Source organism: Protopterus annectens, chromosome 4.part0 (assembly GCF_019279795.1).
Source record: "Protopterus annectens isolate FY-2018-M chromosome 4.part0, PAN1.0, whole genome shotgun sequence".
Lineage (NCBI taxonomy): Eukaryota > Metazoa > Chordata > Ceratodontiformes > Protopteridae > Protopterus > Protopterus annectens.
Window position 1 is genome coordinate 505,694,789 of NC_056733.1, and position 14,272 is coordinate 505,709,060.

Below are 14,272 nucleotides of genomic sequence, written 5' to 3' on the forward strand. Positions count from 1 at the left end.
TTTTAGCATTGATATAATCGGAAACAGGCTCGTTTGGATCACCGTCATGCAGAACAACTCGGGTGTGATCAACTACAAAGAATAAACAAAAGTGAAACTTAGACAATACTCCTTAATGACATTAGAAAATACTGTAGGTTCAAAAGTCAGAAGAGGTCAGCAGCTTTAATTATTCAGATACTATGAATTTTAAAAGTGCAGTGCATCACAGATTAAGCACCAATGCAACCATTCTTTTCAGATTAATGATCACATTACATTTTGTAAGCTCTGTCATCCAGGCAAGGAAAAAAATTTAGCCCTGCTTCTTTTTACATCCCCAAGGTTTAGTAACATTAGTACAGATGACTATGGATAAAAACACTAATATTTTTCCCAAGTATCCTATTAGGGCAACTAACAGGGACAAACAGCAAACATTCTGGGGGTACACTCTGACGAGGTACAGCACTTTGTATCAATTTTGGCAATCTGCTACGTCCACTGACCTTCATTTTCCAGGTCTGTAAAATCAGCTACTTGAGGTTCTAAAAGGTTCTGCCAACATCACTTCATCCTAAACCAAAGTAATTTACCTACAGCTATTAACAACCTGCTGTACAAAGGGATATGCTACAGCATCTGGCTGCACAATTTAAAAATAAAATAGGTTAATCATATGTAAAGCAATGGACTGACCAACATGAGTCTATCGGGACCACAGTGACAACTAGTCACCAAATATAATATGAAAATAGTATGTGGTGAAAGGCACACTACTGTCACACAGATGGCTGCAGAAGCAGGCCTGCATGAATGCAGGAGCTACATAACAGCCTGCTGTGCAAAGTAGCACATATTACAGCAATATAAGGTACACATTAAAGGAAAACAACAGGATATTAAAGCAGATTCCCCAACCTGCTGACTCTTCCAGTCCCTGTGCGTTGATAAAGCTTAAAAAAAAATCACCCTTGCAGCTTTGAAAAATAACCCACTCAACTGTTTTCCCTGTTCTGCTTCCTAGCTTTCTATACTGTTTTTGTTTCACTTTGCAAACAAACTTGAAAAACCTGTAGCTGGCTCTGAAATTATGATGTCACATCTGCCATCTGCTCTTGCTCTAGCTATCGGGATGTTTCCTCCCCCAAAGTGACTTAATCCCTGCCTGATTTGCATGCTGTATAGAAGAGCCAGTGTTCCTCCCACATTGTGATGTCAGACCTGCCTTACCCAGCCCACTCAACCTAATAAAATCCATGTGGTGTGTGGAACTCCTTTTCATTGTATGTGTATCCTGTCAACTGCATTTGTTTGAGGGACGACTGAAAAGTTTGGATTTCCTGCATTTTCGTCTGCATTTTTTGCTTCATTGGTAAGATAAGTCTTCCTAGTGAATTCAAAATGTAATTCTACACACAGCCCCTGTTTGAATGCACTTCATCCTATTTTGTGCTGCCTGATATAGTTTATGACGTTCTTCTGAACAGGAATACTCTCTTCCTCCCTATGAGGATTCTGCTGCTGAAGAATCTATCCCTTCAGCCTCTCCTCCTGAGGATTATTCTTTTGGGGAAACCCTGTATACCATGAGGGAGCACTTCCACTGGGAGAGCCAAGACTTTTCAGAATCTAAGAAAAGGCTCAGAGACTTTCCTTTACTACCTCAGCACAGGCCTCTTGCTATCCCCCCTGTTTTAGACATTGTAGATGATGTATTTTCAGAGTCCGGTCTGTCTCCTGACTCTTTACCCCCTGCACCTGTTAAGCCAGACAGATACTACAGGGTTCCAGATTCACATAAATTTCTTTATAAAAACCCTGCTGCTGACCCAGAAACTACTTCTCAGGGTCCCAAAGGGGTCATGGCTTCCACTGCAACAAACCCTATCCCCTCTGATAGGGATTCAAGGGCACTGGACAGATGGGGAAAAAGGTTTACACTTCTGCTACCGTGGCTGAGAGGGCTTTAAATTGTCAATTTCATATGCTTAAATATCAGCAATACTTAATATCACTGCTTAAACAGAAAATATTAACAAATTCTGAATGTGCAGAAAAAAAGGAAATGCAGGATTTATTGCATGCAACTGAACAAGTGGGAAGGCATACTTTGCAATGTGGTTTTGATTCTCTGGAGGCCTCTTGCAGGGCCGCTGTTACGGGTTCTATCATTAGGAGGCATGCTTGGTTAAAGGAACAGAATCTGCCTGATCATGTTAAAGCAAAATTATTAGACGCTCCATTACAGCATGATACTTTGGTGTTAAAGCAGAGGAGGTGTTGAAGAAAATGGAGGGCAAAGCAAAGTCCATGCAGACAGTTAAGGATTTCTTACAGGTGCAGCCACCCAGATTTAGCAGGAACTGGCCCACAAAGAATTGGTCCTTTCTGGTGTCAGACAGGCCACAAAGAGGCAGCTACAGATGCCCCAGAGGCAGATCCCAGCCCCAAGGCTCATACAGATCTAAACAATGGGGTACTTCTACCTCCAAAGGCGGAGAAGACAAATCACAGCTATACAGGAAACAGTCCCAATGACTTTCCTCTGCCAGCACCAAGCACTTATCTTTTGGCAACCCCCTTAGGGGGAAAACTAGCACTTTTTTCACAAAATTGGCACATGATCACCCAGGACAAATGGGTCTTGAATATAGTGTCTCAGGGATACAGGTTCCACTTTCACACCCTGCCAAGGGCAAAAGATATGCCAGACCTGCCATACAATCAATGGGCAGAAGCACAAAAGCAAGTTTCATCCCTCATGGACATGAGGGCCATTCAGCGAGTACCACAGCAAGAGCAGGGGACAAGGATTTTACTCAAGACTTTTCTTGATACCCAGAAAGGACAAAGCCTGGAGACTAATACTGGACCTGTCTATTCTAAACACATTTCTGGACGTTCCAAAATTCAAAATGTTGACTCTGCAGCAGCTTCTGCCCATGCTGGGCAAGAAGGCTTGGCTTGTAACTTTGGACCTAAAAGAGGCATACCTGCATGTCCCAATCAGACAATCTTGCAGAAGATACCTCAGATTCATAGCTGGCTCAATGCACTACCAATTCTCTGCACTGCCCTTTGGCTTATCTACTGCACCCAGTGTCTTCACAAAATGCCTGGCACCAGTAATTGCATTTTGCAGACAAAGAGGAATTCAAATATATCCTTACTTGGACAACTGCCTTATTCAAGCAGAGAACAAGGACATTCTACTAAAGCATCTGGCAGTTGTAAAAAGATTACTAATTTGCCTAGGGTACACAGTAAACGAAACTAAATCAAAACTGGTACCCTCTCAAGAGATAATATTCCTGGGTGCAAGCTTAAATACAACTGCCCAGATGGCTTATCTCACACTAGACAAACAAAGGCAATTGACTTCTTCCTTCAAAATGTTGGCAACAAAGACCCAGTTATCTGCAAGAAAAATTCTGCAGTCTTTGGGCTTCATGGCATCCTGCTAATTCCATATGCCAGACTGCATACGAGGAAACTACAGTGGTATCTAAAAAGTGATTGGACTCAACATTGCCACAGCCTGGAAACATTAATTACCCTCATTCCCTGTCTGCAACAGGAGTTTCGATGGTGGGCACAGGCCTGTCACCACAACAAGGGACAGCCATTTACTTTACCCACAGCCAGGCAGACACTAACAACGGATGCATCAGATTACTCCTGGGGCGCCCACATGGCAGAAAAATGTATTCAGTGCACATGGCCCGCAAGCCAGATGCATCTTCATATCAATCAAAAAGAGATGCTAGCTGTTCAAAATGCCCTGACAGCTTTCAAGGATGTACTTCATCCAGGACAACTACTGATACAGACAGACAATACTACAGTCATGTGGTACATAAACAAGCAGGGAGGCACACATTCCTGCCCCCTCTGCAGACAAGCCATGACTTTGTGGGACACAGCATTGACTTATCAAGTTCACCTGCAAGCACAATTCCTACCAGGAAAGAAAATACTCTGGCAGACAAACTAAGCAGAAACCTCATGGATCCCCACAAGTGGAAACTGGATCCACAAGTCTTCAGCATAACAAGGAAATGGGGATGCCCAGACATAGATCTGTTTGCCTCCCCTCACAACTGCCAACTACAGAGATTCTGCACAAACACTTATCACAAGCAAGCATGGAAAGTGGATGCCTTATCCTTCAGCTGGAAAAACCTAACAGTATATGCCTTTCCTCCACTGCCTCTCCTCCCCGAGGTACTCCTAAAGGTCAGACAAGAGAAGCCAAAAATGATACTGGCCACGCCAGCACTGGTACCCAATCCTAAAGAATTTGTCTCAAGGTCCAGCCTGGACATTGCCTCAAATTCCTCTTACTGACCCAACAAAACAATCAGATCCTGCACAGCCAACTCAGGACCTTAAATCTGGCAGCATGGCAGATAATGTAGCCATTCAGAACACTCCTCTCTCCAAAGCTGTGATGGATGTTATTTTGGAGGCCAGGAGGCCCAGTACTAGAAAATCTTATTCAGAAAAATGGAAGAGATTCTGTGCTTGGAACCAGGCACAAGGAAATGACAGGTTTGTTGCAAACATTCCTCAGATTTTACAATACTTAACTGAGATGCTGGACAGAGGCCTATCCTTTTCATCAATTAAGATCCATGCCTCTGCCATTTCAGCCCATTACAATACAGAACCACCTATCTTTTCTCATTCTTTAATAAGGCAGTACTTCAGAGGGGCCAAAAACATAAGACATCCAAGGAGAGCACCAATACCTGCATGGGACCTCAATTATGTCTTGGAAAAACTCATACTGCCTCCTTTTGAGCCAGCCTCAACAGCTGATATAAAATTCTTATCCTGGAAAACAGCTCTGCTCCTAGCAATAACCTCTGCAAGATGAGTCTCGGAGTTACAGGCACTCATGGCTGTGGAACCTTTTATCATTTTCCATCCAGACAGGGTTTCTCTGAGGACAAACCCGACATTTATGCCTAAGGTGGTGTCCAGTGTGGCCCTTAACCAAATCATTCACTTGCCTACCTTTTATCCAAACCCACAGAACAAGGGTGAGAGACTTCTGCATTCTTTGGACATACACAGACAGCTACGCTTCTACTTGGACAGAACTAAAGCTTTCAGAAAGACTGAGCAACTTTTAGTGGCATATGCTGCAGGATCACAAGGAAAGGCCATCTCAAAACAGACAATTTCAAAATGGATAGGCCATTGCATTAGTTTCTGCTATTCACAACATGGCAAATCAGTGCCTAAGGACATTAGGCTACATTCAACCAGAGCAGCAGCCTTCCTCAGAGGAGTACCAACCAAAGACATCTTAGAGGCTGGAACTTGGAGTTCGGTGCACACCTTTACAAAGCACTACCACTTACCTCTCTACTCTAAATCCAGAGCAGGCTTTGCCACTGCAGATCTGCAGGGCCTCATAGCCTCTCCTAATCCTATTTAGCCCTAGCCACCCATCCTCAGCTTTGGGATTCAACCCAAGAGTAATGACTGCAACAGTGAAACATGATCAACATAGTACAGTTGTGTACCTACCATAAATGTAGATGTTCGAGTGTATTCACTGTTGCAGTCCAGGTTACCCTCCCACCATCCCCCTTTCTTTTGCTGGATCTTATCTGTACTTCTCTATTCTATACAACCTATGTGGTGTATTTGCTTGTAGATTAAGGAAATGGTTACCTTAGTGCATGCACGTTTATTGGCATAATTTTTAGCCTACCCTTTTGGAGGAACCTGACATCTGGGCCAAGAAAAACTGAAGAAAATGGCGTTGGCTGCATCTTTTATACCCCTGGCACACTGACGTCAGGGAAGAGGTGACCGCAACCAACGCCAAACCAAGACTTTGGAATTCAGGCCGACAGCAAGTAGCCTGCCAGCAGGATAACCCAAGAGTAATGACTGCAACAGTGAATACACTCGAACATCTACATTTATGGTAGGAACACAACTGTACTTTCTGCTGAGTCAGCGTAGCAGGAGTATTCATTATGAATGGAGAATACTATTTAATTTCATCAGTGGCACCCATTTGTTTCCACTTATATGTATTATTAGCATTGATATTTTGCAATAACACTGGTCTTGTACGAACTGACTGTTCGCTCAGGTTTGCTAGATTGTCTTACTGTAACACATCAGTAGCTTTAGTGGTGTTAATTGTACCATGCCAGATTTTTCAGTTATGGATATTGGAATTGCTTTATCAGCATAGGCAGTATTAGTGATGTGTGTGAATGCAAGCAAGGGGCAAGTGTGTGTGTGTGTGTGTGTGTGTGTGTGTGTGTGTGTGTGTGTGTGTGTGTGTGTGTGTGTGTGTGTGTAATCTGAACAAGGCAAGTGTGTGTGTGTGTGTGTGTGTGTGTGTGTGTGTGTGTGTGAAGCAAGGGGCAAGTGTGTGTGTGTGTGTGTGAATGCAAGCAAGGGGCAAGTGTGTGTGTGTGAGAATGCAAGCAAGGGGCAAGTGTGTGTGTGTGTGTGTGTGTGTGTGTGAATGCAAGCAAGGGGCAAGTGTGTGTGTGTGTGTGTGTGTGTGTGTGTGTGTGTGTGTGTGTGTGAATGCAAGCAAGGGGCAAGTTTGTGTGTGTGTGTGAATGCAAGCAAGGGGCAAGTGTGTGTGTGTGTGTGTGTGTGTGTGTGTGTGTGTGTGTGTGTGTGTGTGAATGCAAGCAAGGGGCAAGTGTGTGTGTGTGTGTGTGTGTGAGAATGCAAGCAAGGGGCAAGTGTGTGTGTGTGTGTGTGAGAATGCAAGCAAGGGGCAAGTGTGTGTGTGTGTGTGTGTGAATGCAAGCAAGGGGCAAGTGTGTGTGTGTGTGAATGCAAGCAAGGGGCAAGTTTGTGTGTGTGTGAGAATGCAAGCAAGGGGCAAGTGTGTGTGTGTGTGTGAATGCTTACTAAGCTGGACATTAATCCTTACATCACTCGATGGATTGCCAACTGGCTTACTGACAGAACCCATGCTGTAAAAGTAGCCCACTCCAAATCCAGCTTCTGACAAGTCAGAGTACCTCAAGGGTCAGTCCTGGGACTGCTCTTGTTTGGCATCTACTTCTCTGAAGTACAGGCCAACACTAAGGGATTCTGGCTAACAAAGTTCACAGATTACTGAAAACTGGGAGCCATTATTGAATCCCCAAATGTTATGGATACTCTAGAAAAGGGCCTTACAGAAACAGATGCTTGGTGCCAGACTCATGGGCTCAAGCTCAGTGCCAAGAAATGTATAGTTATCCCCTTTGGGAAAAAACATGTACCCATTCTGGGACATGCTACACTTAAAGAAATCCCAATCCCTCAGAGCTACATGCTCCAGGGATGTAAACCTTGTCATCACAATAAACAAATGCTGGAGGGATAGGTTCCTGACTCAGACTGCCCAGACTCTGGAATAAACTGCCCATACATGTCAAGCAGACCGCCTCTTTGGCCCTTTTCAAATGGAACATTGACGATTGGATGGGAGAAAGAAATTAACCCCAGGGATCACGTCACTTACCCTGCTAGACAGGGGTCCAGGGTAGAAAATAGTGTGGAGGTAATAGCCAGGGAATTGTTACGGCTAGGCTTGTATAAGCCCTAGGGCCGATAGCCTAGTACAAACCTATGAACCTATAGTTAACAGACTGCTATCAGAAGGAAGAAGCCCTTGAGTCATTTTAGCTGTTGCCAAACAAACTTTGTTTCTGTGTGATAAGGGGCAAGTGTGTGCGCATCTGTGTGATAAGGGGCAAGTGTGTGCACGTTTGTGTGATAAAGGGCACTCTGCCAGTATCTGCTGAATTTTACAAAACCACTTTATCTCTAAAGCTGTCCCAGCACAGATGTAACTTTAAATAAACTATACTGGCATGTTCTTCATATACTGAATTGATCAAGTCCGTTTTGTGATTTATGATTTAGTGTTGAATTGTCACTTAATTCCATTAGGTACTGGTGTGCCTTTGCTGGGTAATTTTTTCCCTGTGGTTGTGGAACTGTGTAGTTATAAAGACAGGAAGAATTTGATTGTTCCCAGGTGGTGTGGGCATGGTTGCTTAACCCGCCCCTCAAAACCGTAACACCTTTAGTTTTGAAGCCATGTTTGGATGGATTTGGATCAGGGTGATTGCAGTTTATAGGTCTCCTTTTTGCTGGGATTTATGTAAGACCCCTAAAGTGGGAAGGATGAAAGTTTAAAAATAAAACATCTTTCATGAAAGGTCTGAGGTGGAAGACTGTGTATGTGGTTATGCTGATAAGAACTGGAAATTCCTGTGTTAACACTAATGTACAGTAGACAGTTTATTGGACTGTGCTGTAGAAGCTGAATCTGGGGACAGGTTTACTGGGCTGTGTAAAGTAGGGCTCACTAGTGTTGGATTAAAGTACTTTAATAATGTTGTAGGTGGAAAACTGTTCAATGGGTGCATTTCATGTACAATTTGAATGGAGCGGTTTGATGTGTAAGATCTGTGTAGGCATGTGTTTCTGTTTCTGATGTCTGCACATCCAAAGTACATAATTACTCGTGCATTCCTCGGACGAAGCCTGGGGTCATTCTTGGTGTTGCCAAAACAAACTTGTGGTTAGGTGTATGAAAGGGTGAGTGAGTGAGGGTGGCGAGTGAGTGAGTGAGGGTGGCGAGTGAGTGAGTGAGGGTGGCGAGTGAGTGAGGGTGGCGAGTGAGTGAGTGAGGGTGGCGAGTGAGTGAGTGAGGGTGGCGAGTGAGTGAGTGAGGGTGGCGAGTGAGTGAGTGAGTGAGGGTGGCGAGTGAGTGAGTGAGTGAGGGTGGCGAGTGAGTGAGTGAGTGAGGGTGAGTGAGTGAGTGAGGGTGGCGAGTGAGTGAGTGAGTGAGGGTGGCGAGTGAGTGAGTGAGTGAGGGTGGCGAGTGAGTGAGTGAGTGAGGGTGGCGAGTGAGTGAGTGAGGGTGGCGAGTGAGTGAGTGAGTGAGGGTGGCGAGTGAGTGAGTGACTGAGGGTGGCGAGTCAGTGAGTGAGTGAGGGTGGCGGTGGTGAGTGAGTGAGGGTGGCGAGTGAGTGAGTGGTGAGGGTGGCGGAGTGAGTGAGTGAGGGTGGCGAGTGAGTGAGTGAGTGAGGGTGGCGAGTGAGTGAGTGAGGGTGGCGAGTGAGTGAGTGAGGGTGGCGAGTGAGTGAGTGAGGGTGGCGGTGAGTGAGTGCGTGAGGGTGGCGAATGAGTGAGTGAGTGAGGGTGGCGAGTGAGTGAATGAGTGAGGGTGGCGAGTGAGTGAATGAGTGAGGGTGGCGAGTGAGTGAATGAGTGAGGGTGGCGAGTGAGTGAATGAGTGAGGGTGGCGAGTGAGTGAATGAGTGAGGGTGGCGAGTGAGTGAATGAGTGAGGGTGGCGAGTGAGTGAGTGAGTGAGGGTGGCGAGTGAGTGAGTGAGTGTGGCGGGTGAGTGAGTGAGGGTGGCGGGTGAGTGAGTGAGGGTGGCGGGTGAGTGAGTGAGGGTGGCGGGTGAGTGAGTGAGGGTGGCGGGTGAGTGAGTGAGGGTGGCGGGTGAGTGAGTGAGGGTGGCGGGTGAGTGAGTGAGGGTGGCGGGTGAGTGAGGGTGGCGGGTGAGTGAGCGAGTGTGGCGGGTGAGCGAGTGGGTGAGTGGGGTGATTGGGTGTGGGTGAGTGTGGTGGGTGGTGAGTGTAGTGAGTGTAGTGAGTGGGTGTGGGTGGGTGAGTGAGCAGTTGAGTGTGGGTGAGCAGTTGTGTGTGGGTGAGTGTGGTGGGTGGGTGAGAGTGGTTGAGTGTGGGTGGGTGAGGTGAATGTGGGTGAATGAGTGAGGGTGGTGAGTGTGGGTGGGTGAGTGAGTGTGGTGAGGGTGGTGGGTGGGTGAGTGAGTGTGGTGAGGGTGGTGGGTGGGAAGTGAGTTGAGCGTGGGTGAGTTGAGCGTGGGTGAGTTGAGCGTGGGTGAGTTGAGCGTGGGTGAGTGTGGTGGGTGAGTGTGGTTAAGTGAGTGTGGTTAAGTGAGTGGGTGAGTGTGGTGAGGTGAGTGAGTCTCATTTTTGGATGTAATTTCTAAATTTTGTAAACTTTGTTTTTGTATTGTCATATTGCTTTACATTGCCCTACCAATATGTGACAAATTACAGGCAGAAGCACAGTAACAGTACCACAGTATACTAATATTTGTATTTAAAAATCTTTAGTACAATACTTGGGTTCGATCCCCGGCTGGGGTGCCTTCTGTGCGGAGTCTGCATGTCCTCCCTGTGGTCGCATGGGTTTCCTCCGGGTGCTCCTATTTCCTCCCACATCCCAAAGACATGCAGTAGGTGGATTGGACACTCTAAATTGGCCCTGGGTGTGAGTGTGTATATGTGTGTGCCTTCTGTGGAAGGCTGGGCGCCAGGCTGGCAACTCGACACTGTAAAACTCCACTGCCAATCATGAGCGGACAGGTGATCCGCTGTGGCGACCCCTAACCGGGAAAAGCCGAAAAGAAAATGAAGTACTTTCACAATACTTAAACTTGTAAAAAGCAGTATATATACAAAAATATCTACCTAATTAAAGTACTTGTTTATACGTAATAAATACGACAGTAAATAATAATTCACCCCTACTATTTCACCTTGTTAAAGATTTCAGTTTAAGTATACAAGTAACTGAGATGTATTCATTAAGTCCCAGCCAAGTGCTTGCATCAAGCACCATTTGCCAGGTCATCATCTTCTCCAGGGTAAGTGGGTTTAAACCCTACCCTAATGTCCAGTTTCACTTGGTCAATTACCATATACTTGAACATGTGACCTGGATTATCCCGATTGTGTTTGGCCAACACGCTATCCATAGTATGGTTTCTTAAACTATATTCGTGTTCATACACCCGCTCCCTTAACTTACGATCAGTTTTCCCAATGTAAAAGCAGGGGCACTCCACACACTGAGCAAGATATACCACACTGGCTCACAATTAGTTACCCACCACTTTGTACGTCTTACCTCGAATGGTAAAGTTCATACTCTCAATAATAACTTTACATTGGGAGCATCTCGAACATTTTCTCATACCCTTATATGTACGTCGGGTATTGTCCCTATTATTACCACTAGTCTCCAGAATATTCTTTAAATTCTTCCCTTTAGGGAATACCAATAAGGGACAGGGTCCAAGCCTAGCTCTAAGAAAAGGATTATCACTAAAAATCTCCTAGTTCTTCCTTAATATCCAAATCAAATGAAAGCCATTCTGAAAGGAAGTGGTTTTAACTGCCCATATCCAGCTGTTCATCCACTCAACTTGTTACTGATATATCATTACCCACAACGCGAAGGTGGGAATTGTCCATATCCTGCATACATACCCATAGGTCTACACCACAGGCTGTAACCCTCAAAGTGGGTTTAAAAGTATGCATTCTTCCTTTTCCATGTTGCCCCACTAATTTCCTCCACCATCACCTCAGGATACCCCCTGCTTACAAACATCCCCCTCATTAATTCACACTCCAATAAAAAGTCCTCTTCCAACATCACCATATGGGCTGCCCTCACCAATTGACTTTTTATTACTGCCCATTTCTGATTGGGGGGGGGGGTGAACCAGAGAAGTGAAGTAAGCTATTAGACTATGCACTTTTATGGTGGATGCAGGATTTATATCTACCCCTACTTGTGTCCTTTATCAATAACACATCCGAATAAGAAATACTTTCAAGTTGGGATTCAACCGTAAATTTCAAAAATGGGGTACAATTATTAATATAGTCCACAAATCTATCTAGCCAGAGTGATTAAACAAATGCAACTGTGGGAAAATCTTTTAACATACCACAACACAGAGTTGGTTATTGCTATTATGCAATGACATTTAAGAAAAAAAATACTATTCTTAAATAATGTCTTTGTATAATGGAGCTGTGGCGGTCTTCTGCTTTTCCTTTGATATCCTGGAGCACTGCTGATGCACTACTCATGCGTATGGGACTTGCGATCCTACCCTTTTGCAGTACACCAGTGCTGAGTGAAGAAGCAATGGAGAAACAAATATCTCCATTGTTTTTTTTTTTTTTTTAAACTAAAAACAAAAAAAAAAAAAGTAAACAAACTAACCACGAGGCTTGTAATGCACAGGAGAGATGTGACAGCGGGAATGAAAGGATAATCAGGTACGTTTATTTAATTTTATGCAACTTACCTGATTATCCTTTTATTTTTCTCTGTGCTGTCTCTGTTTTAGTCTCCAGTATTGTCAGCTTAAGAAAAATGAAATAAAAGTAAATTTTTTGTTGCATATATTAACGGAAAAAAGTCTGGACGACCAGACATTTTTCCATTGGTATATGCTCGGATTTACAATGGGCATACTGATTAGGCTGACCAATCAGCAGTTCGTTTTCAATTATTTAACATTTGTTTACCAGGAAAGTCAGACTTGGAACAAAGCCGATTTAAGTGGAGGTCCAGGGAGAAACGTTTTAGATGCATGTCTTTTGTAATGGCCAGTCATTGTATGATAAGAATTTTTAAATGCAAATAGTAATATACCACTGTTAATTTTTTTTTAGGATATTCCATATGACAGTAAAAATATGAAAACACATGAAAAGGAATATCTGACGGTTGCCTGTTCCAGTTAGAACTGTGCTTTTTTTCTTATTTTATTTTATATGAACAAGATCTTGCTTTGTTATACAATGGTTATTATTGTTGGTGTTATTAGGAGGTTGGGTGATGATGTACAACATTTATTAGCTGTATGATTTCAAAAATGTTTAATCTACTGTTTCTGTTGCATACAAGCCCACTGCTAGCTCTATGTGAGCGAAATACTCGTGTATTTTTAAAAATATAAGTGGAATCTGTTTGTGTGTGTGGTGGGGGTTACTTGAATGGTTTAACCCATAACTATTTAAGTGTGGCTTAGTAGTGTTTTTTTTTTATTCTGAAGTCGTGACTGGACGACGAAAACACTTAATGGTGGGTTTTAATATTTAAAATAAAATTGGATTTGTGTTCCGGACAGCCTGTTGCTCTATGTTTTTTGGATCTTTGTCTGTTGGCAAGACTTCAGGAAAAGCAATAAGATTAGTGGGTCTGTCACCCGAGAAACAAATGACAGAGGGATATGAAGGATTCTTATTAAGAAACTTCTGAGCCTCAGGGAACTTAGAAAATCTTTTTTTTTTTTTTTTGAGCAGCAGGTTGAGCCTCAAGCATTTGAGAAGCAGACTTAAAATGGTCCAACAGGGCTTCAAGAACAAGCACCACATACAGGAATCCATTCGAATCAGACCATAATACCTCTTCTGCATGTCAGACCTCCAAGAACTTTCCCACTTAAAATGAAAGCTCCACCACTGGGGAATAAAAGGAAATAATCCACCTCATCAGAACCCACTACAAGAAGCAAATGAATCTGGGAAGAATAAGCTAAAGGCTCCTCCCCGGAATCTAAATCTTCAAAAGTAGTAGTCTCCCCAATCAAAAGGAATAGGAGGAGGAAGACCTATAAAAGAAGGGACTAAACCAATGAGAAGGCTTAAAAGCCATCACATCTTTAAAAAGACCTTGGGTAAAGTCTTACCATTTTTTCTGGTGGCCCTTGGCAACAGGAACAATATGTCTGGTTTACTGCATATTTTTAAACAGGAAAATCTGTCCTCACAAACCTCAGTTTCCAAGCCATACTGACATACCTGTATTAAAGAACTCAGGACTTCTTCCTGAACAAGAATCTGCAGAATCCCCCTCAGGCTCTTCAGAAAATCACCAGCAGAGCTTTCCCCCTTCTCATCCTCAACAGATGCTAGCTTAACCTCAGAGTACGTGCAAACAGCATGCCTCATATCGGCCTCCAAAGGGCCGATGACAGAAGAGGTGGGCACTGGAACCTGGCAGTCTGCAGTCGCAGACAAAGGAGATGTCCAGCAGGGACAGGACATTAGAAATCTCAGATTTCAATTTTTTTCAACTTCTTTACAGAAGGCTGGACATCAGGTTTGAAGATTATGAAGCTATGGCATCTTGAGCAAGAAGCTTAAGGTGCTGATTTTCAAGAAAGTCAGAGGGGGTAGAAAGACAGCTGAGCAGGGTCTTAGGAATGAAGACCTGGCAAATAGAACACTCTTAATGAAAGTGTTCCACAACTCCTTATGGAGAATCTGCCTTCCTCAATCACTTTTCTCCTTTCTAGATGACATGTACCTGCAATAAACAGAGCTAAGAAAAAGGAAAGGTTCCCTGCAGGGTACTTGCATGCCCAATATTCAGTCATTTACATTTAAACTTAAAACCTGCACACTGAAGATGGAATGCTACATTCGAACTGACAGCAAAGAGATCGAGGGTTCTGT

General features: G+C 44.0%; 1 protein-coding gene across 1 annotated transcript in view; it reads right to left on the reverse strand.

Moving 5' to 3' along the window:
• PTPN11 (protein tyrosine phosphatase non-receptor type 11) overlaps positions 1-14,272 on the reverse strand; it is an 811,421-nt gene that overhangs the window by 507,591 nt on the left and 289,558 nt on the right. The window contains 1 exon segment of the mRNA XM_044069754.1: positions 8-72. Within this exon segment, the coding sequence (XP_043925689.1) occupies positions 8-72 (65 nt within the window).